The sequence below is a fragment of the Artibeus jamaicensis genome, unplaced genomic scaffold (genome assembly GCF_021234435.1).
Source record: "Artibeus jamaicensis isolate MK-2021 breed Jamaican fruit bat unplaced genomic scaffold, CSHL_Jam_final contig_2170, whole genome shotgun sequence".
NCBI lineage: Eukaryota > Metazoa > Chordata > Mammalia > Chiroptera > Phyllostomidae > Artibeus > Artibeus jamaicensis.
In genome coordinates this window covers 5,717,126-5,739,582 of record NW_026521445.1, presented here as the reverse complement: position 1 = coordinate 5,739,582, position 22,457 = coordinate 5,717,126, and the positions used below count along the sequence as shown (strand labels likewise).

The 22,457-nt window shown below is 47.6% G+C and overlaps 1 protein-coding gene across 1 annotated transcript; it reads left to right on the top strand.

Annotated features, from left to right (window-relative positions):
- Positions 1-704: 704 nt before the first annotated feature.
- Positions 705-21,675, top strand: UTP25 (UTP25 small subunit processome component). The gene is made up of 12 exons (XM_037136964.2): positions 705-901; positions 1,691-1,730; positions 2,331-2,580; positions 4,270-4,443; positions 6,332-6,420; positions 7,572-7,982; positions 9,904-10,123; positions 11,696-11,898; positions 13,315-13,497; positions 13,627-13,739; positions 14,475-14,720; positions 20,839-21,675. Exons 1-12 carry the CDS (start codon positions 795-797, stop codon positions 21,080-21,082), a joined length of 2,280 nt encoding a protein of 759 aa, XP_036992859.2. The 5' UTR covers positions 705-794; the 3' UTR covers positions 21,083-21,675.
- The last annotated feature ends 782 nt before the right edge of the window (positions 21,676-22,457 follow it).

Genomic DNA, 22,457 nt, shown 5'->3' with positions numbered 1-22,457 from the left:
ATTGTGAAGACACATCATTGAGTTCTATTTCTCCCTCCAACATCTGGCTCCCTGGGTGATTTTAGGGAAGTCACTTTATCCCTCTGGGTGTGTTTCTGCTCTTATAACACGAACAATATATAAACAGGTTTGTTTCTAGGGAGTCTTCAAAACTCTAGAGAAATCAAGCATGGGTTCTGGGCGGGAAACTCAGCCTTGCGTCTCCATACTTGAGAGAGCACACGGTGTCAGGGGTAACAGCCCATGGCACACAAGAAAGACTTAGGTTTCCATCTCCTCTCTTGCTAGTGTGTAAACTTTTCTAAACGTTGGTTTCCTCACTTGCAGTATCAGACTTATTAGTAAGATCTATTTGTGTAGTGCTGTGAGGATGAAGTGAGTTGTGTGGGCATGCTTACATATTGGTCGGTATTTTTATTAAAGCATAATATGAAGTCACGGCATTCAACTGTCTCCTCTACTACGTGTTTATTCAGGCTGAGTGCCACAATCAAAACAGAAGCGCAAAGCTCGCCCACCCATCTACTCAACCCTGGCAGCCCCAAGCCTACCTGCCACCAGACAAGTCTAGGTCTCGGAGAACAAATGGGCACGTGGGCCTGTGCTTCCAAAGAGCCTCCCTAGGGGGCAGAATCGGAACCTGGAATTTTAGCTCCTGTCGTACAAGCACGACGTAAAGCGGGTCTGCTTTACGGCAACCTGCTTCCGCCAGTGCTGTCAGAGATTCCACGCTAGTGGAGGAACTTCTGGGGAACAACGTGGTTTTTGAAGGCGGACAGACGTGATTTTTCGCTATGGGTAAACGGAGGAGCCGGAGCCAGAGCCAGCTGCTCAACACCATGACTAAAAAGCAGAAGAAGCACCTTCGGGATTTCGGCGAGGAGCATCCCTTCTATGACAAGTATGGAGGGGCATGGCCAGGGCCGGAGCTGTCGGCACCTTTTCCCGGTCGGAGCCCGTGTCTTCCGGGCTGGGTCCGCGGGGCTCCTCCGCAGTGGTGACGGGGCTGCTCCCGCCTCTTCTCACGCTTCCCCGGCGCCCGCGGTGCTCAGGGTCGGGCCCCGCGGGTGCTCATCGGGGGAGGATTCTGGGGGCCACCCGCCTGAGATGTGGTTCTGCTTGGGTCTTCTCCCGTCTGGTGCGCTCCTGACGTTGTGCCAGACCACACTCCCGCAGTGCTGGGTGTCGGCTGGCTTTTTATGGTCAGAGAGTTTCTAGATTGATTTGTTTTCTGTTTTCTTTAAAGAGTCTCTTGGGACCCTCGACATCATTGATCTGTTCAGTTAACATGAGGGAAGAAAGATGTGTCGGTGGTTTGTGGGTTCCTCAGTCAGTGTCCAGACTCTCAGTTATGATCTCAACACCCCACCCTTTTGGGCCACTTTATCAGTAACTTAGAGGGATACTCTAATTAAGAAATTTGCTAGAAAAGGTAAATCTGAGGTTTTGTATTTGCCAAATATAGCCATCTTTTGGATGAGAGCCAGTTGTTGTGTGACATGAGTATTTGTCATGTGACCTCGTGAAACTTTTTGTCAGTGGCTGTCCCAGTGCATTTGTTGTTTTTACGTGACTGTAGTTATACCGTGTTTATCATGATATATTCTGCCATTTTCACTTGTAGCTGTATAATTAGACTTTTTCTTAACTGCCCCGTACTTACAGTTAAAAATTACCTGTTTCTTCCTAGGGTTTCTGGAAAGGAAGCAAAACCACAGATTTGTCAATTGGTATGTTTTATACCTCCTTTGTAATAGTTGGTCCTAAGTTGTCACTTTTAAAATTATATGTAATAATAAAGTTTGGCTATTTTCACTCTTTTCTGTTTTAGATGTAAGCTGTTATTTTAGTCATATTGCTTGCTTTTGAATGCAGATGTCTGTTAAAATGCCGTTGTGATAACAATAACAGTAAACCAGAGTTTGAACTGTGAGAGATCCATCTATTAGAACCTGCCGAGGCTTACTTACCAGCTTGCATTCTTTTGTTGTAACGTAATTCTCCTGTTGCTTCGTTAAATTTAGGGCCCAATGGCTGACAAGTGGGTTAGGTCCCCTTGTAGCCTAAAGCTTTATGGCAACTTTCTTCCCATGTGGAACATGAGCAGCTCCAAGAAGATGAAGAGCTGCTAGAGTCTTAGCTAGATTCAGTATTTAAAAGAAATGTGATGCTGTGCTTGCTTGAATAGAATAGATAGGATTGTGTATTTGCAGAAAAGCTATTTTTATTTAGGAAAGTCTGAGCCTGTTAAGCTGTTGATCTGATGATAGTTGCAGGGTAGCAGCGAGAACAATACCATTTTGCTTTTTAAATTCCTATTTTCTTTTTAGTCAGAGAGTTCAGATAGTTCAAATTCTGAAAGTGAAGCAGACAGTGAACCAGAACAAGTTTCTGGGTACCACAAACTACTCGCCACATTAAAGAATGTTTCTGAAGAAGAGGAGGAGGAAGAAGAGGAGGAAGAAGAGGAGGAAGAAGAAGGCAGTGCTTTAGATGAGGCAGAAGTGAACAATGAAGATGGTGACAGTGATGACAGTGTGGAGGAAGAGACAGCAGCAGCGTCTGCTGAGATGCAGGACAGTAAGTGTCTTCCGTGTGGGTTGATCCTCTGTGCCAGGAGCGTTGCCCCCTGGGCACAGTGCCCGGTGCTGTGTGACTGGGGGGAAAGCGTGTGGATCTAAACCAGAGATATTTTAACCTTGCTGACCTCAGCGATACTTTGAGAGTCTGATAAAAATGTAGGACCTTCTTACCAGAAAAATGCAGAAATAATATTTTTGCTTAGGATTTCCAGGACTTCATCAAAGTTTCCCTGAATTGGAAGAAAGAGAACATAATTCTGCTTTTATAATGGTCTCAGTTTATTAAAGAGACTACCATTCTTCAGAGAAACCTAGTTTAATGGAAAATACACACAAGTATACAAAAACTTTCAAGAAGCAGGTTTTTATGCAACAGCCAGAGATGTATAGCATTGAAGAGATGTCAGGAGCTCACACACTGCCAGGGAAGGCTTCAGAGGGGAGCGGGATTGACAGCCTAAGGGGCCCTTTGCTCACTAAGACTTCTAGGTGATTTTTCAACTTTAAAATCAGCTTTATTGAGGTAAGGTTTGCATGTGAAAAAGTGTACCCATTTTAAGTGTATAGTTCAGTGAATTTGGACAAGTGTGTACATCTGTTATTACCGTCACAATGAAGATTCCAGAACATTTCCGATACCTCAAAAAAGTTCCTTCTTGACCTTTTTATTGTTAGTGTCCCATCCCTGGCATCAGACAACCACTCACCTACTTTCTATCACTATAGATTACTTTCACCTGTTCTAGAAATTTATATAAATGGAAGCATATAGTATGTAGCCTTTTCTGTCTAGCTTCTTGGCTCCTCATCTTGTGATTCATCCATGTCCATGTATTATTAATTCATTACTTTTCATTGCTGCACTATTACTTCATTGTCAGAATACATCTGGTGACTTTTTTTTTAAATCTCACTATCTAATGCCTGTTGTAGCGTATTTTTTCCTGGGCTTTAAAGTGTTGTACAGCATTTTTAGTATTTTAATTCATTAGTTTCACTAGGACAAAATTAATTGCCTCAGACTTAGGGCATTTTTTGTTTTGTTTTGTTTTTGTTTTTCTTTCCTGTTTTGAATTTTTCAAGCTGATGTTTTTTTAATTGTAAAAGTAATCTATTTTTACTGTAAAAATTCAGGAAGGTGGTATAGTTAACCTTTATCCCCACTACCTAGAGATAAACATGATTGACATTTTATATAACCTGCCAGACTACCTTGTTATGGATGTAATGTATAAAAATATGAGCATGCACGTGTATTTGTACAATGGTCTCATATATTTCTGTTCCTTAATTTTTTTCTTTAATAATATACCATGGATTTTTTCCATGTGTGTGATTGGGTTCACGTTAGCTTTAATTAGATAGTATTCCATTGTAAATGATATGTGGTCATTTAATTATCCCAGTGATAGAAAGTGATGGAGTCACTTCTCCCAGTTATTTCTCATCATAAAACCCACTGCTGCGTTGACCATCTCACACATACGTCTCAGTGGACTTTGTTGGAACTGAGTCAACAATCAAGCTTAGCCTTGAAGTTTGTTTTTCACCTGAATTTGCTTAAAAGTAAATAATAGCAATGAACATCAGTGTTGGTATTGGCTAAGGAGTTAGATTTCATTTGTCAACAGAAGTAAGATTGTATTTATGAATAAGTAACTTTACAAAATGTTTCTCAAAACTGGAGGTGAAGTCTTACCTGCTGACCCTGAGGGAAAAGATGGGGACGAGCCACCTGGCGCATCACAACAGGAGCCCCCGGAGGAGTTTACAGATACAAAACATGAGTCACTTTTCAGCCTGGAAACCAATTTTCTCGAAGAGGAAAGTGGAGGCAGCTGTTCCCCGAAAGCATCACAAGGTCAGAGCACAGTACGTATTGTTTGAATTCGTCAGGTGCCTAGTACAGGACTTGTGGGGTGATACACATGAAATCTGTTATTGGAATGAGTAGCAATAAAAACAGACACTTCAGCAGCTAGACCGAAAGCTGGGAAGAACTACCTCTCAAATATATTTTGTGCTTTTCTGTGGTTAGGTGGTATTGGGAGTTGGGGTGATGGGGAAGGGTGTTTAGGAGAAGGAACAGCTGAAGAATGGTAGGACAGAAGGCCAGTTTCCCAGGCTTCACATTTCCACAGTTGGGGTCAGGGGAAGACTTCTGATTTTCTTCCCAAGTAGGGAAGGAAGAGAAGAAATGCTTTATGTTTTTCTTTCTACTCTTCACTTGCTCTTTTTTGTTGGAGCAGTAATTTTCCAGATTACGAGACCCACCAACTGATCTGACTGTCTTATTACCATGGAGGGCCTCAGAGGCCAAAAAGCTCCACTCTCTCTCCCCAGTCTCCCTGCAGCCTCTTGGCCATGCCTCTGTCTAAATGTCAGTCACTGGAGCAAGGGCTGCCAACGGCACACTTAGGCAGGTCTCTGTTATCTCTCTCTTTCTCTCTCTCTCTCTCTCTCTTGTCCAGTTTGCTAGCCTGCAGCTGAGTACGCAAGCCAGAGGTTGGTCTCATTTCGTGTTCTGATTGCCCTTTTTTTTTAGAGGGAGGAGGAGGGAGGGAGAAAGAGGGAAACATCAATGTGTGAGAGATGCATGGTTGCCTCTCACTCGCTAGGAACCTGGCCTGCAACCTAACTTGGAATCAAACCAGCAACCTTTTGACCTTTCAGTTAACAGGCTGGTGCTCAATCCACTGAGCTACTACTGCCAGGGTATGAGTGTCTCTTTTGGTCTCACTGCTGCTCCTCAACCCAGCTCTACCATTAATGAAACTGAAATTTTAATCTGTCTCATTTGGTTCTGCTCATTATTACAGTGGAGAGGGAGAAGCTGAGGTAGAATTTGGGCGCAAACCATTCTAAACCATCCAGTCTTAAAAACCTGAAGGAAACATTAGGAAGCTTAGCTGTTCTCAAATGTCTCTATTTGTTTTGCCTGAACAGATAGATGTATTAGCACCTAGAATTCTTATGTCCTCTTGCTCACTCTTATCTCGGGTATTAGTATGAGTTGCATGTGAAGTTTTACCATTTGCATCCTTGAATGGTTTGTTTAACTTTTCTCTGCTTCTTAATGAGGGGACTGGAAGAGATTAGGTGGCCAGCTCAGGGCACTGAAGGTGACCCTGAGTGCAGGTGCTGCCACGTGGATTGTTCACTCAACTCAGCTCAGTATTGAGCATTTCTGTGTGTCCTGCAGCACACATGAATCAGATAGGCCACCTGCCCTCAGGGATCTTACAGTCTAGTGGAGGAGACAAGACATGCTCACATGTTTGTGGAGTTGGTGGCTGGGGAGTCAGGGTTGGGGACTGTCTGTAGGGGACTAGGAGTGGCCTCTTGGTGGAGCCAGCACTGTGCCCAACATAGCAGGCTCCTGGGAAAGAGTAATTCATTGTACTTATACTATTTGGATATAAAAAAATGAGGTAAAGGAGATGATAGAATTTTTAATTGAAAGAGAGCGACTGAGGCAGAAGGATTTGAGAGCCATAGAATTTAGAAATTCAAATTTCAGAATGAGAAGGTTCTTCAAAGGTTTTTGAGCCGGGAAGTAATGATTAGAGAAACGCTTTAGGAAAATGAACCTGTCGGAAACTTGCAAGCCTGAACTGGGAGAGAGGCAGGGGAAAGTGGGTGGGGAAAAGGATGAGTCAACGTGGAGAACAGCATGACATTCACAGGGGAGACGAAAACGCACCTGCCATTTCCTACCAACGTTCTGACACCCTTTATTTCTGCATTAGATCCGTTTCTACAACACGTAAACAAAGAACTGAAAGAAAAAGAAATTCAGGCTGTTGCCAGAAACCCCAAAACTACCCATGAGCTAAAAGTAAGTGCTGCTTGGTCATCTCAGTCACAAGGGAGGAAAGCTCTAAGTAAAGCAGTGGTCTGGGGTTTTAGCGGGCTCCCCTACCGTAGGATATACGCCGGTGGTAGGCAGCTTGATGGGGAAGCAGGGCACGGGGAGCCTGGAGGAGCCTCGAGGGGCACAGGTATGGTGTGAAAAGGCGCCGAGAAGCTGGAGGGTGGGGGCCAGATGAGATGAGAGTGTTTCGTAGACCAGTACACTGGGCTCAAGAGCAGCATCTCTGAGGGGCTGTTGGCATGACCTAGCGCAGAGTAACCTGCCTTGTTGGTCTCTGTTCGAGGGGGACAGTGGTGCCTACCTCAAATAAAGTAATTTATTGACCAATACATAGAAAGTGTGCAGCAAGACAGTAGCTACTGCTGTTGTCCATTTGTTTGGCATATCAGCGGTGGTTCACAACTAAATCACTCAAATATGGAGTAGTTTTTGCTGTTTTTTGTTTTCCACCAATTGACGCTGTTCATGAGAGTTGGTCATACTTTTTTAATTGGAATTTTTATTGAGATAATAATTATCAATGCACTTACGGTAAATAATACAAAGATGCCCTGTATGTCCTTTGCCCAGTTTTTCCCAATAGTAACATCTTGCAAAACAATAGTAAAGTGTCATAGCCAGAACGTTGACATTGATGCAGTCTCTCCATCTTACATTTCCCCGGTTTTGCCCTTACTCTTTTGTGTATGTGTTTAGTTCTCTACTGTTTTATCCCACATGTAGATTCCCCTGCCCACCAGCATCCTCAAGATGCAGGACACTTCGAGTACCTTGCAGATCCCCAGTGTTTCCCTGCATTTTAGAAGCATGCCCACCTCCCAGGCCCCATTTCTAATCATTGGTAACCACTAATCTGTTCACCATTTCTATAATTTCGTCGTTTCAAAATGTTTGAAGAAGATGGTGGGGATCATATGACCTCCCTGAACCTCAGCATTTCCCTCACCGTGAGAAAACAGCATTTACCTTGCAGGGTTGTTGTGAGGATGGAATGAGATGGTCTATAAATCATGAGGGGTCTTGGTAAATTCTGAAGTGCCCTGTGAGTATGAGGCTGGAATGTAAGTTGTCCATAATTCATTTCTGACATGGCTCTTGGTCTTTCTCTCCTCTAGTGGCCCATTCTGGGTCAGCTTGTCTTTTCATCCAAGTTTCAGAGTTTGGAAACATTTAAACCTCCAAAGGACCTTGACGTAAAGGCACTTCATCTCCAGAAGCCTCTAGAATCCACCTGGACCAAGACCAACAGCCAGTTTCTCTCTGGTCCTGACAAATCAACTAGCCCCTTCACACCCCTCCAGAAGGAGCTCTTCTTAATTATGAATTCTTACCGGGACTTGTTCTACCCAGAAAGAACTGCCCTGAAGAACGGGGAGGAGATCCGCCACGTGTACTGCCTGCATGCGATAAATCACGTCCTCAAAGCCAATGCCCAGGTGCTTGGCAACAACAGCAGACGCCGAAGCCAGAAACTTGGGGTGGGTGACGATGATGACTTCAGGGACCAAGGGCTAACGAGGCCCAAGGTGAGTGGCCGCGGGAGAGCTTTGTCCTCATTGAAGGAGGCTCTTATCCGATACTCGGGTACTCTGGTGACTAGAGATGTGGATGCGTCCGACAGCGGGCCTGTCCTTTGGACCATGTAGGTCAAGCAGTGCTGCGGACGGCTCAGTGGACGGCTCTTAGTGGGGGCTCTGCCTGAAAGCCCGTGTGTGGGAGGTACCTCCGTGGTAATGCTCCTTTAAGATGAACCCCAAACACACATAAGTAACATCCCTTTATAAATCTGCTCTTTGTGATTGTAGAGCTGCGTGGGACCTTAACAAGCCTCATTTAATTCCTACAAGGTTACAGCTCTGGGCAGACACCAAGATCTATCTGCAGGGGCTTTGCTAGAGGGAACCAGGGAAGAGGAACAGAGATGGGACAAGAACCAGACATTTTCTTCACGAAGCCTCATGAATATGTAAACCTTGGAAAAGAAAAATTCCTCCTTTTTTTTTTGTATAGTTACTGCTGCTTAAAGTGAGGATTATATTTATTTGGGCTCATAAGCCTAAGCTCTAGTGGACTTAGGGCTGTGATAGAAAACATGTTATTTATTACTTAAAAAATTTTTTAAATATTTTATTTATTTTTAGAGAAGGGAGGGGAGGGAGAGAAACATCAGTGTGTGGTCGCCTCTCGTGCACCCCCTACTGGGGACCTGGCCCGCAACCCAGGCACGTGCCCTGACTGGGAATCAAACCAGTGACCCTTTTTCCCAGGCCGGCGCACAATCCACTGAGCCACACCAGCCCAGGCATAAGAAAACGCCTCTTAATTCTGCCTGTACTTCTTGTGATGCTATGGAGCTAGATCTTCTGTTGGCCATCCCTGCTCCCCCCAGCCCATGTGGCTCTGTATTGAAGAAACCTCATCTTTTTAGGTTGCTCTTATTCACTTTAATAGGATCTTCCCGTTTTAATACTAACGGGGCTCTTACAGTTTCTTAGTCCAACCCCTTGTTCGATAGCTGGGGACACCGAGGCCCAGACACTTCCTTAGTCTCACAGCTGGGCCAGGAACTCAGCCCTCTTCCGTCTCTATTCATTGTCCCTGCAGCGGGTCACTGTCCCCGTGCTGGTTGTCTTCCCGAGAAACTACCTCAAAGTCCTGACCATCAGGATTATATTATCTGTTTCCCTTGAGAATTGCCAGGAAGAGTAAGAGGTGACCCGGGAAGCACATTTAGAGTATGGTGAATTGTGTGATCTGATTTGGGTTATTTCCACTGATTGCATTGTTTACAGAAGGGTAGTTAGAAATTAATCAGTTATTAAGCTTCTTCTGTTTTTTTTTCTATCAATAGTCATAACTTTAAGCAGTTTAGCAAATATTTGGAAAACCAAGTCTTATATTTCCCATTAAAATATAATCTTATTTCAGAAATGCTTTTTCATTATTTCTAAAAAAATGTACTACAGAATGTACTAGAAAAGTAGTTATGCGTTAGTGCTTTTCCTTACCAGCTTAGTTCTCTACTTGTTACATCTAACTCATTTTTTATTTGGCATATATTTGTTCTTGGGTTCCTCTGTATAAAAATACAGTACTGAGTTTTTTGAGTGACAGAAGTGAGTCACGTTCCCTGCCCTCAAAGAGCCGATGTGTTTACATTGTTGAGTTTTTGCTAGTAGACTCCTGTGTTAAATGCATCAAGTAGCCTAAAAGGTGTTTCTAACTTCTGCTTGAGAACTGCCTCCTGTGGAACCATGAGATTAAAATCCACAGGACATGGTGCTGTGGATACGGCAGGTGCCCGGCTTCTAGTGCTTAGCCAGATTCCGTGCCAAGGGGTTGACGTAGCAGTGGTCCCTGGCTGGGACCACTGCTGTGCAGAGGGCGCACCTGGAGCTGCCTCTCCTTCCCGTTCCCCACCCGGGCTGCCCATTGCTTCCTCCACAGGTGCTGATCGTGGTCCCGTTCCGGGAGGCTGCTCTGCGGGTGGTACAGCTCTTCATCAGCCTCCTGGAGGGCGACAGCAAGAAGAAAATAATTGTGAGCAACAAAAAGAGGTTTAACGGAGAGTATGGCTCAGATCCCGAGGAGAGACCACCCAACCTGAAAAGGCCGGAGGATTACGAAGCTGTGTTTGTCGGCAACATCGATGACCACTTTAGGATTGGTAACTCCTCCTGGTCAAAACTGAGATCCTGAGGGACCTGAGGTGTGAGGTTCACAGAGCTGGGGACCGGATGCCTGGAATTAGGCATTCTTTCAGTGGGTCACTGACTCAGTCACCTAACAGAACCAGCCAGGTGCATTTGAGACACCTTGTCTGCTGGTGGGGCAAGTCTTGCTGAGGCTAATGGGGTGGAGCATCTCTGAAGGCACACGTGAAAACACGCAGACTGTAACAGAGATGTCTCAGCACACCCCCGGCTGCCGCACACAGTGAGTGCTACAGGAGTTCTCGGGGAGTTGGAAGTGCCGGGCTGAGGGTCTCAGTCTGGGGAGACTGAGTAACTGAGGGTCTGCGTGATGGCGGCCTTCCCCCACCTGCCGTGCAGAGCGCCCGCCCCTCCATGGTCGCCCCATGTGACTTACTCCCACTCCACTTGTCGTGCTTTTGCTTGTCTCTCATTCAGCTCCCACTCACTTGGTTGGTTGTACATCGATAGAGTGAAGTTCTTGGAAAATGTTCATAAGTCGCATATGCTCATTCATGAAACATTTATTAAGCATCTCCTGTGTGCCAGGCACTGTTAAGAAGCTGGAGATATAGAAATAAAAGTTGTCCAGCTGCCTGTGGAAGCAGACAGTACAGAGTGTTAACTGTTAAGATCGGAGGATGCAGTGAGTGTTCTGGGAGCATGTAGCACAGTCCTCACCCAGCATGGGCGCAGGCGGTTAGGGAAGGCCTCCTGGTGGAGGTGCCATCTGCACGAAGGTGAAACCTGAGCAGCATTTAACCAGTTACAAGTGCAGGTGGTCAGAGTGGAGGACATTTTCAGACAGGAAACTGCGTGTACAGAGCCGCAGGGTGAGTAAGCTGGGTGTGACCTGCGATTCACACGGGCTTCAGCCTGGCTGGAGTGTAAGGTGCAAGGGGACAAGAGCTGATGTTCGGTTTTAAACCTGTGCGGGTGTCCAGCAAGCTGCTGGTATGTCCTGTCAGTCTGCAACTCAGGAGAGGTCGTGCGAAGGGGACGTTAAAACCGTGGTTAGCGAATAAATTTCCCCACAGCTTTATGTAGGGTGAAAGTAGAACTTGAGGGCGAATCCAGGGATTTGGGGAAGAGCTGTTTGGACCTGGAAAGATCAGTAATGGCCAGGTCAGTGATAGACATGGAAGCGAGTGTTGGAAACCACCAGTGAGGAAAAGAACATTTCAAGGAGGGTGTGTTCAAAGTAATGCTTGTGCATTTGTGACTGGAAACACTGTAGTGCCATTGAATTGGTGACCTTAGCAGGAGCCATTTCAGAATCCTGAGCATCAGAGGCCAGACTGTGGTGCATTGAGGAGTGAGTGGGAGATTTCAAAGTAAAGACAATTTTCTGGAAAAGTTGAAAAGGAAAGGAAGAGAGTGGGAGCTGGAAGGGACCACAGGTGCAAGGAGGGGTGATGATGATTTTAATGATCAAGTCCATTTGAGCATGTTTATGTGCTAAGGGGAAAGATTTAAAAGGTTTAAGCGTGGAGGCACTTTGAGAGGGTGGCAGCTAAGGGCTGATGTGTGCCGGCTGTTTCCCGTAGGCGTGGCAATACTTCAGAGAAGCATCCGGCTGTACGCCCCCTTCTATTCCTCGGACATCCTCATCGCCTCCCCTCTGGGCTTGAGGACCATCCTCGGTGCGGAAGGGGAGAAGAAGAGGGATTTTGATTTTTTGTCTTCCGTTGAGCTTCTCATCATCGATCAAGCTGACATCTACCTGATGCAGAACTGGGAACATGTCCTGGTAATGCTGGCCGTTCATATTCAGAGGGACACTCAGTGGTTTAAGTCCCTCGGGGTTAAAGTCCAGATTAAATTGCAGGTAGTTTGGAAACAGGGAAATAGTCCACGTTTCCTAATTTGAAATGAAAAATGTTGTCCCCTCTTCTACCCACAGATGGGTCAGTAAACTATCCAAAGAGACAAAAATTCTTGGCAGTATTTTCAAATCTCCAGAAAAGATCTCTTCCCCAAAAGACTTCTGCTGATAGACCACCGTGGTGTGGTTGGGTGGTTGAAATCCTGCCTGCTTGGCATGTCTTTACCTGACCTACTTCCTCTTACCGTTTATGTTCATTCCGTTCCCTTTTGTTTGGTTTTCAGTGGAGATGGGAAAACATTGCTCCTGATTTTTTTACGTGGATCTTGTTTTGCAGAGAAATGTAGGATGCCTTAATCCCCCTTCATTCCCCTTTTGTGCAGTGCCTTTTATCCCTCCTACATACTCTGTGCCCTTGTCAGTTTTAGGATTAAAAACCTGTGCTTTGGAACAACCCTTATCACAAAACTATAGGTTTGTGTTTTAAGGCATATGAGCACTTACTTCCTATAGCCCCAGGGCTTGCAGGGAGTTTGGGACAAATAAAGGGAGTACTTACTTATAAAGTGGGGGATGGATTTGTAGTAGTCGTTAGCCTTCAACGTATATTACAAGGTAAAAATATAATTGGAATGGAAAAGCTGTGTCAGTGGTTGTCACAGTCTCTTTGTCCTCATCCAAGGACATTTTTTTTTCCATTGCTTTTTGAGAGAGAGGAAGGGAGAGGCAGAAAGAGAAACATCGACGTGGGAAACATTAATTGGCTGCCTTCTCAAGAACACCCGGACTGGGCATCGAACCCACAACCTGGGTGTGTGCCCTGACCTGGGATTGAACCCATGACCTTTCAGTCTATGGGATGATGCTCCAACCAGCTGAGCCACACGGCCAGGGTGGTTGTCATCGTTTTTAATTTGAGGAGAAAACGTGTCATGGCTCTGGGAATCTCTTCATGTTTTGAGAACACGCCATTGAAGGACACTAGCTCTGTTTTCCATGTCATTGTCCTTTTTGCGCACGGGGGCGACTGAGGAACCCACGGAATGACCAGGGGGGCATGCCAGAAGTTCCTTTTAAAGGACTGTGTCTGTAGGGGTCATTTTGATCCTCTTCAAAAAGTCCTAGAGGTAGCCAACCTTAGCTTATCATCGTGTTGGGGTCGTCCATCTGAGTATGGACAAGTCGCTCACTCATCTGAGCCTGTTTTTCTTGTGGTTTGGGAGATGATAGAAGGTTCTGTACCCCTGGGGTTCGATGAAACGACAGGCTGGTAGAATGCTCAGCAGGGCCCAGTTGGTGATGCTCAGTGTGTACTAATGGTAGTGCTGTGTCTGCTGAAAGCACCTGATGAACCACATGAACCTCCTGCCTCTGGACTCACATGGGGTGGACTTTTCCCGAGTGCGGATGTGGAGCCTCAACAATTGGTCCAAGTACTATCGCCAGACACTGCTGTTTGGGGCCCTGCAGGATGCGCAGATCAACTCCGTGTTCAACAGGTACTGCGTCAACGTGGAAGGCCAGGTGCGTGCTCTCCTCTGGGTGTTCGTGAAGCGTTGTGTATTGTTTGGGTCATGAGGTGGAGGGAGAAGAGGGCATCTGGTCAGCAGTGCGGACAGCCTGCCCCCTAATGCTCTCGTCGACTTCTGGCAGGTGGCCGTGAGGAACGCCCCGATGACAGGCTCCATCAGCCACGTGCTGGTGCAGCTCCCACACGTCTTCCAGAGGATGGAAGCAGAAGACCCAGCTTCCGTGATTGATGCCAGGTACCTGTCCCTCCCACCCGTCAGATGCCTGGGGCCACAGAGAGGGACTTAGCACTCGGATCCAGGCTGGTTTTGTAGATTACCACTTACCAAGTGAGGTGAGATCGTTGACCCTCACGGTGCATCGTCAGAGGAGGAAGCTGAAGCCCAGAGACAGATGGTGCCTGGGCCTAGTGCTCATAGCTGATCGGTGGCGGGGTTAACACAGTAAATCAGGGTCCTTCCCCCAGACCGTGGCGTTCTGAAGTTACGTTACTTTGCTTCCTTACTGCTTCTGAAGTTACACCACTCAGCAATGAGCCGTAAGCTCCTCAGGGCGAGAACTAGTTTTCTTTTGTTGTTGTTAAAGATTTTATTTATTTATTTATTTATTTAGAGAGAAGGGAGGGAGGAAGGAAGGTATAGAAACACTGATGTGTGAGAGAAACATTGATCAGTTGCCTCTCGCATGCCCCCAACTGGGACCCTGGGCCCTCAACTCCCTGGTTGCAGACTTCCTAGAATAACTTTCTGGGGGAACTGCATTGTATCTGCTCTTTGTGGTGAATGGTGTCGGCGCTTATTTTTTAATGTGCTTATCAGTGTTCTTCTTACGTAACCTCTTTGCAGTGACGTAAGCCACACGGGCCTCTTCGGGAGGCGGAGGGAGGCGGCGACTTGCCGGGGCCACTCAGGGAGTAGCGGTGCTATGGCCTCCGGACCGTTGTTGACTTCACCCTTTGCCTTTCCCATCAGGTTCAACTTCTTCGTGAACAAGATTTTGCCTCAGTATCGAGACGCAGTCATGTCTCACTCGCTCATCTATGTCCCCTCCTACTTTGACTTTGTGCGTCTCCGAAACTACTTCAAGAAGGAGGAACTGAACTTCACGCACATCTGCGAGTACAGCCGGAAGTCGGGCATCTCCAGGGCCCGACACTTTTTCCTTCAGGGGGAGACGCAGTTCCTGCTCCTCACAGAGCGCTTCCATTTCTACAAAAGGTAAAGTAGTGGCAGGTTTGGAGCGTCGCCTCTGAGTGGGGCCTGGGCATGCAGAGCAAACCGTGGCCCGCTGCTGGGCACACGGCACGTGGTGGGCTTTGCAGAGTTACAAGGTGCTTCCTCACTCCGCCTCCTGCAGAGGAGCCAGAGAGTTTGGGGGCTGGCCGGACTATTCCTGGTTGCTTGGTTCCCTCCCAGAACGGGCATTGTTGGCAAAGGTCGTGGGAGTGAGTGACTGCGGCACAGCCCGTGTGTGGATCTGGAGTGGGGCTGGCCCTGCGCAGGGCTCCGTCTGTGGCGGTGGTCGTACACCTGAAGAAGGACAGAGTCGAACCGCTGTAAACTGGGGTGGCACAAGGGAATTCGGGGGGGGGGGGCTGTGTAGTCTGTCGGGAGAGAGGCCGAGCAGTGTCAGAGTTTGAAAGCCCTGATGTGCCCTGAGGAGGCGGCGCACACTTGGTCCTCACCAAGGAGACCAGGACAAGGGGCCCCTTGACGTTTGCAGGAGGCAGAAGGTCTGGGGCTTAGAATTGAATATCGAAGGGTTTCAGCCTTTGTTTAGCTTCCCTACCCTGTGACTTTGATCAGATAAGGGAGATTGGCCTTTTGAAAAACTTCTAATGAGAGTGTTGGTGATACCAAGCCGTCTGTTACTATTTGGGGTAGTTGCTGACCTTCGTTCCCCAAGTTGTTCTGCTAATTCTTCCTGCTGCCAAACGCAGAAGCCCTGTTTGGACCCTCACCTAGGGAGAGGTGGATACTTCGTCCCGTTGCCTCTTCCTCTGAGTCCCAGTAACACGCAGTGAATTTAGGCCTTGACTTGACTGTTGCATTGACCCTCAGTCATATGTGCTAACAAGGGGCACGCTTTCTCAGAGAATCCCCAACGCTGGAGCCAGGAATCTTCCAGGCTTCGGAGCATATCAGACGCTGCATTTCAGCATCGCGTGGCTTATGTGCCGAGGTTAGGATGCTGCTCCGCAGACCTGCTCGCGTTACCAAGATGGGGCGGTGGGAACCCAGCGGCTTTCGGGCAGAGCAGGCTGCGGCCACGTGACCTCTCTGGGTTTCCGCCGACCAGGGATCTGGGAGCAGAGAGCCGAGAAACAAGTACAGTTGCGTTTCATGGGCTCCCTCCTAGAGACAAGGCTGTTGGCCACAGAGTGTGAACGAATGCTTGCTTGGTGACATCATGTGCTTCGTTTCAGCCAGTTGTTTCTGTTCGTGTCCGACAGTGGTGCTTGGGGGGGGGGTCTGCCTCCGCAGGTCGTAAGAGCCCTTAGTTTCGACTCGGCTTGACGAATGAAAGCAGGCCCTGGCCGGGAAGGGGTGCACTGGAAAACTGCCCGGTGCGATTGTCTTGCAAGTGTGAATTTGCTGGGATGAGGGCTGCTCTCGGAAAGTAGCTCCTCAAGGAGAGGACATGATGTCCTACTTAAGAGAAAGCTGCTTTCTCTTTCTCTTAAGTGGGCAGGACAGCGCCCTGTCTTACACTGTTCATTTATTTACCAAACCAGTTTTGCCTGCAAGGTCATTACAAAGACAAACCCAGCATGACCTAGCACGTGCTGTTCGCTTCATACCCTATACCAGGTTAATGGGTGTAGCCCATGCTGAAGGTCAATGGAAAAAATGTACTTCAGAGTTCTGTAGCTGCTGATTATCGCAGGGTTCCAACTACAGAGTTTTTTGCTTGAGAGATCACCACGGTGATGATGGGTGTTTTGGTCTGCAATGCCTTTGTGATATGATTTTTATTTAACCTTAGGAAAAGGACATGTGTTTTAAGTGTTACTATCCAATTCTAAAATTATGTATTTATGTCCTCTATGGAAGTAGGCACTGTTAGAAATGTTATAATTTACTCGTGAGCTGGCAAAAATATTCTAGTCTGAAGATTTGCTTTTCCTGGGGGAGATGAAGCCCATAGCATCTTGGAACTGGGTGGGCATTCGGTCAGGATGGCCCCTCCTGAGGAGAGAGAGGCTCACAGCTCTTTCCTGGACACTGTCGGTGGGTCACCACAGCAGGGGGCTGGCAACCAGGGGGTGAGTGGGCAATTCCAGTGGTGGGATTTGTGGAGTTGGGGAGGGCCGCGGGGGTTTCTGGCACCCCCTGCCCTTGCTTGGGAACTGGCCTCCATACCCACCTTGCAGGGGGACACCAAACAAAAAGGCAGAGTGGTCGATGGCAGGTTTAATAGACAAGGGAACTTACGTCAGGGCTTGTCTGGGGCACCCACGAGATGGGCAGTTTCCACATCTGCCTCCAGAATCTTAGAAGTTCACACAGAGGCCCTAACGGGGGTCAGTCTCGTACCGAGTCTGGCATTGTCAGTACCACGTCTGTTTCAGGCTGTGTCAGTGGAGCAGCGTCTGGGAGCAGGGAAGGGAGGGGTGAGGAGCCTCCGTCTGCCCGAACCGGTGGTCACGGCTACCTGATGGCCCTCCCCAAGAAGCACATAGCTTCTAAAAACGAGAATGTTCTTTTATCTAACCACAATACCATACTCACACCACTTGGCGTTTCTGTAACTTCATCTAATACACAGTCTCTCTTCAGATTTTCCTGGTTGTCCCCACAATGACTGTTGTAGCTGTTCCCCCCCAATCCAGATTCAGTTAAGGCTCATACATTGCATTTGCTTGATGCATTTTTCTTATCTATCTTAGTTCGCAAGTGGGGAGTCACTTTTCTTATCTATCTTAGTTCTCAGATGCCCCCTGGGGAGTCAGTTTTGCTCCCAAGGGTCATCTGGCAATATCTGGAGACTTTTGGTTGTCACAACCAGTGGGCTCTGCTGGTGGTTGAGTCCGGGGCGCTGCTAAACATTCTGTGGTGCACGGGGAAGACTTACTGCCTCGAAGAACCGTGATCTAAAATAATTCTCTTTTTCTTTTTTACAACACTGGCATTTTTGGGGAGTCCAGTCCAGTTTCCTATAGAATGTCCCACAGTTTCCATTGGTCTAATTGTTTTCTTATTTAAGTAAGTGGTTCCCAAACTTTGTTGTACATTAGAATTCCCTTGCAGTCTTTAAAAAATCCAAATGCCCACGATTTATCTCAGGACCCGTCACATCACAGGGCCTGGGGCTGGGACCGAGCATAGAAACTTCCCAAAACAAACGGGTTTCAGCCTCCAGCAAAGTCTGGGAACCACTGGTTTAGATTAAAGATTTTTTGCTGAGAATTCTGCATCAGGATGTCGGCATCTTCCCACTGCATCTCATCAAGAGGCACGATGTCCACTTATCCCGTTTGTGGTGATTCTAAATGAAATCACTGGTCAGGGCGGTCCTGATCTCCACCCGTCTCTCTGTTGTGAATGCAGCGTGTCCATGTAATTGATAAGTAATCGGTGGAGTGTGTGTTGCACTCTTTTGACGGCTCTGTAGTATTACGCTGTATGGATGTATAATTAGCCCAGTTTCCTTTCCTGGGCACATAGGCTTTCTCCCTCTACTTTATGCTATTATGTACAATGCCAAGAACATCCGTGTGCGTACTTGATGACATAGTTGCCTAGGCAGTTCCCCAGGATTGGTTTGGAAAGGAAAACGTGTTACCTCAAAGGCTGTACACAATTAAAAATTTGCTGTGCATTCCCACTGATTTGCTCCCCCCCATCTTCCCCTTATCTTTCCCTCCCCCAGCACCCAAAATATATAATAACTTACGTATTTCACTGGCCTTTTTCTGCTGGTGGCTGGGTAGTCAAAATGATAACGTCACTGTCTTAATGTCTTTTCCTAGCTTTGTTGTGTTTTTTCGTAATTGTCAGTTGAACATAGAGGCTGAGGTAAGCAGTGCTTGTGTCCGGGCACCTCACTGTCACCGCACTAGCGTGGGAACTGGAGCCAGTCGGGGTTCGGCTGTCACGATGGTAACTTTCGGTGCACCCGCCGACTTGACATTCCTGCCGCAGACAGCGAGTTCGTAGACAGCGAGTTCGTGCGGAGCCTGGGTGACGCGGGGCCTTTCTCAGTGTCCCGCTCTCCTCTCGGCTGTCCCCGAGGCCTGTACCCCAGTGCCTGAGGGGGGTCTGTCCCCACACCCCTGCCCCTCCCCCTGCAGCAGGCTGCTCCTGCCTGTTACTGCCTGCAAGGCTGGAGGTGGGAGAGGGGCTCCTTGGGGTCCAGCTTGGTTTTAGGCACACCCGGTTCATTCCGGGGTTTGGAGGTGGGACTTTCTCGGGGTTCTTGCATACCTGCTGTGGCAGCCAAACTCATGTCCGTGTGGGGTCTTGGTGGCAAAGAGCGCCTGCTTCTCCGAGGTGGTGGCAGACCTCGGCTACGTCAGTGGGACCTCGGCTGAACAGGTTTCGTGTTCTTTCCCCAGGAACAGGCTGCTATTGCTTTTTACTGGGTGTAAGTTGTGGGGATGGACGGAGTTACGCCTCCACTAGGGTTAGGGGACTTTTGTTTCACCTACTGTCCCCCACCAGCAGGTGGCCTTTGCCCTTCTCCTACTGGCTTTAGACTTTGGCTTCACAGAAGATGTGTGTCTGGGAGGCTCCGTAGAAGGAAGGGTTCATGTCTGCCCCACCAGTGGGGCGTCTCAGGGCTTCTGCCCTGCCTCCGGCCCTCCTCCAGGGCTCCCAGTGGAGGCCTGTGGGAAGAGCTCCCAGGTGAAGGTGAACTAAAGGAGCGTCCGGGAATCCCAGGGACGCTGGACTAGCATCCAGGCCCACACTGGCCCTTTCAGAATTTGTTAAAAGTGCAGCTGCTTTCTTTCTCCCACTTGCTTGGCAGCTGTCCTCTTCTCTTGTTCTCTGCCAGAGGTGAGCTAGTTCTCGTGTCCTCCCTTCAAAAAGGCTTGTCACTCTGGAACACAGTCCTTGGTCGCCTGAAGCTGGCCTCTCCTGGTTCTTAAGATCTGGTTGCATGTCTCCTCCCAACTCCAAGTTCAGCAACACGACATTGGTAGCTTGAAATTGGTCGTGGTGGGAGTGTTTATACCGTAGAAATTGGCAGATGCTTCCAGTCTGTGCCCTCCCTTCTTCACTAAGAACCACTAATTGAACACACCCAGCACTGCACTGAATCCGTTCACTCGGTTGCCTTGAGACATCAGCTGTTTAGGCTCAAGAAAAGGAGTGCTTTGTCAGGTTATCTGAATGCTTTTGTAGATTATCTGGTTTCTTGCTAGTGTGGGAGCAGTGCTCTCTCCAGTTTTCTGCATACTGAGCTGAGCGGAACTCAGTGTTTGGTTTTGTTTGTTTCAGGAACCAGTGAGGTGGAACAGCCTGCTCATGTTCGTTAGCCATTAGAACTCCTGTGTGGAAAGGTGAACCGAGAAGGGGTTGTAGTTCCAGTTTGAAGGAGAAGGGTCTTCAGAGAGATCAGGATGGGCCCTGGGACAAAAAGGCAAGAAAGCTTATCCTCTGTGAATACACAGAAATGCCCAAGGAATGGGGGAGTCTAACCAGAAGGACCAGAACCGTGTCGCGTATAAAATCTTTTGTTATGGGACCCCAAAGGGAATGATTGACCTTGACCCGAACCACATGGTGAGTCCCTAGGGTCTACCCCCACCCGCCGAGCAGCAGGGAAGAAGCACAGGGGCTGTTGAAACTAAGTAACTGCCTTCCCACAATGCCTAATGGGTCCTCGGACGGGATTTTGTACATGGATGAACTTGGGACATCTGCCATGGAGTTGCATGTCTGCAGAGTGACAGGAAAAGACTAAGAGGGATGCATTCACAGCTTTTGCTGTTTTTTGTATGGACTGGCTCTGCCCTCGTTGTGAGTGAACGTTGCATTTCACCTGGTTGCAGCAAGGACGGTGTTACAGTGGCAGTGCCTGCGTTGTAAGGCTTCTCTGACAGACCGGTAATCCCGGGTCGTCTGTATTCTCCACCCTGCCTCAGTCCACCCGGAGTGGGCTCAGGAAATGCAATTCATTTTATCATGATCTTAAGCCAGATATTAGGAATTCAAATATGTGGTCACAAACATAAGCCCTTCAAACTCAAGTGAGAGCAACTTTGGTCTTATTGTGCCACTGTCTTCGTCCTGGAGCGTGAAGCGGCAGGAGTGGACCAGCCCCCAGACCCCTAGGGAGCTTCCCATACGTTTTCCCGGGGAGACACAGCCTCTCGTTCCCTTCCGACAGGTACACCATAAAAGGCATCAGGAACCTGATTTTCTATGAACTGCCCACGTATCCCCACTTCTACAGTGAGGTCTGTAACATGCTGAGAGCCACCGCGGGGGGCGAGGAGGCCGCCTGGACCTGCACTGTGCTCTACTCCAAGTACGACGCCCAGAGGCTGGCCGCCGTGGTTGGCGCGGAGCGGGCCGCACAGATGCTGCAGTCCAAGAAGAACGTCCACCTCTTCATCACTGGAGAGACGTGAGAATCCGGCGTGGTGCCTGGTGCCTGATGCTGTGCCACGTGGGTCCAGTCCCGACGCTTCTGCAGGAGGGGGACCGCTGCAGGGGAGGTGCCCCGGGCAGCAGCCCGCCACCACCTCTTTCTTTTCTGGTCACGTGTCCCCGAACAGTTCAGTGCAAACCAAATTTCAGTGACTCCCACCTTGCATTGGTCAGGAGGGAGTGAATGGAAGGAACTCTGAGAAGTCGATAAAGGAAAGTTCTACTTGTGCATTTTTTATAAGCCACAGTTTCATTTATTGTGATTTTACCTGTAAGTTGTTACACTTCGTAAATTTGTTCAGATTTGCCTATTTCTGTTTGATACTTTCTTAAAGTAAAGCATACATATTTTTGCTTGTGAGAGCTGTTGTGAGAAATTGGAATACTTCTAGCTGCTGAATATCATCTTAATTTTGGATTGCACGGGTTTTGTAGAACTGTATTTTTTCTCCAAACTTTTTATAACTGTAAATATTCTATTTTAATTCAATGTAGGAGAATGTGTTCATTCACTGATTTTTTTAAATTCACCATAGTAAATGTTTTAGATAAAATACACTCAGAATATGATATAAAAATCCATTTCTATTTTTTAAGAAAATAATTTTGTGACTCTTTCTTTCTTTCTTTCTTTCTTTCTTTCGAGGGAGGGAGGGAGAAAGAGCAGGAGAGAAACATTCACTGGTTGCCTTCTGCACGTGACCCAACCAGGGACTGAACCTGCAGCCCAGGAATGTGCCCTGACTGGGAATCAAACCAGAGACCTTTCAGTTTGCGGGAAGATGCCCAGCCAACCGAGCCACACCAGCCAGGACAATTTTGTGAAGCTCTTGATGTTGAACTATCCATCTTCAACATCACCATCTTTATCATTAGTGATTTTTAAAGTCATATAACAGATAAAAAGGAAGTGGCACCTTTAAAAACATTTTTATTTTGAAATATTTTCAAACAGGAAAATTAAAAATACAGAGCCTGAACTATTTGAGAGTAAATCATCGGCTTGATGGGCCTGTTATTCCTTAAAACCACCCCCGGGTTTAGCGTGCATTTTCCATAAACAAGGACAGTTTTCTGTGTAACCACAGAACAACCATAAGTCAGGAAATTGCCGTCAGTACCTTATAACCATCCAATCCTTGGGCCTCATTCAGGTTTTGCCAGACGTCCCAGTAATGACCTTCAGAGGCAAAGGTTATGTTCAGAACCCCATACTGCCTTTAGTTATCTTGTCTCTGTACTGACCTTCACTCCGGAATAGTACTGTTGTAGGCCGCTCTGCCTGATTTTAGGAATTGTATCTCTACCCCCTGTGGCTAAGGGTGAGAGACACCTTTGGAATGCCAGCCACAGGAG

Bases quoted from the DNA above. Each gene is read 5' to 3' on its own strand.
- UTP25 (XM_037136964.2), top strand. From the start codon at position 795: ATGGGTAAACGGAGGAGCCGGAGCCAGAGCCAGCTGCTCAACACCATG. The intron at 7,983-9,903 runs GTGAGTGGCCGC...CTTCCTCCACAG, and splicing joins AAGGGCTAACGAGGCCCAAG to GTGCTGATCGTGGTCCCGTT. The intron at 14,721-20,838 runs GTAAAGTAGTGG...CCCTTCCGACAG, and splicing joins CGCTTCCATTTCTACAAAAG to GTACACCATAAAAGGCATCA.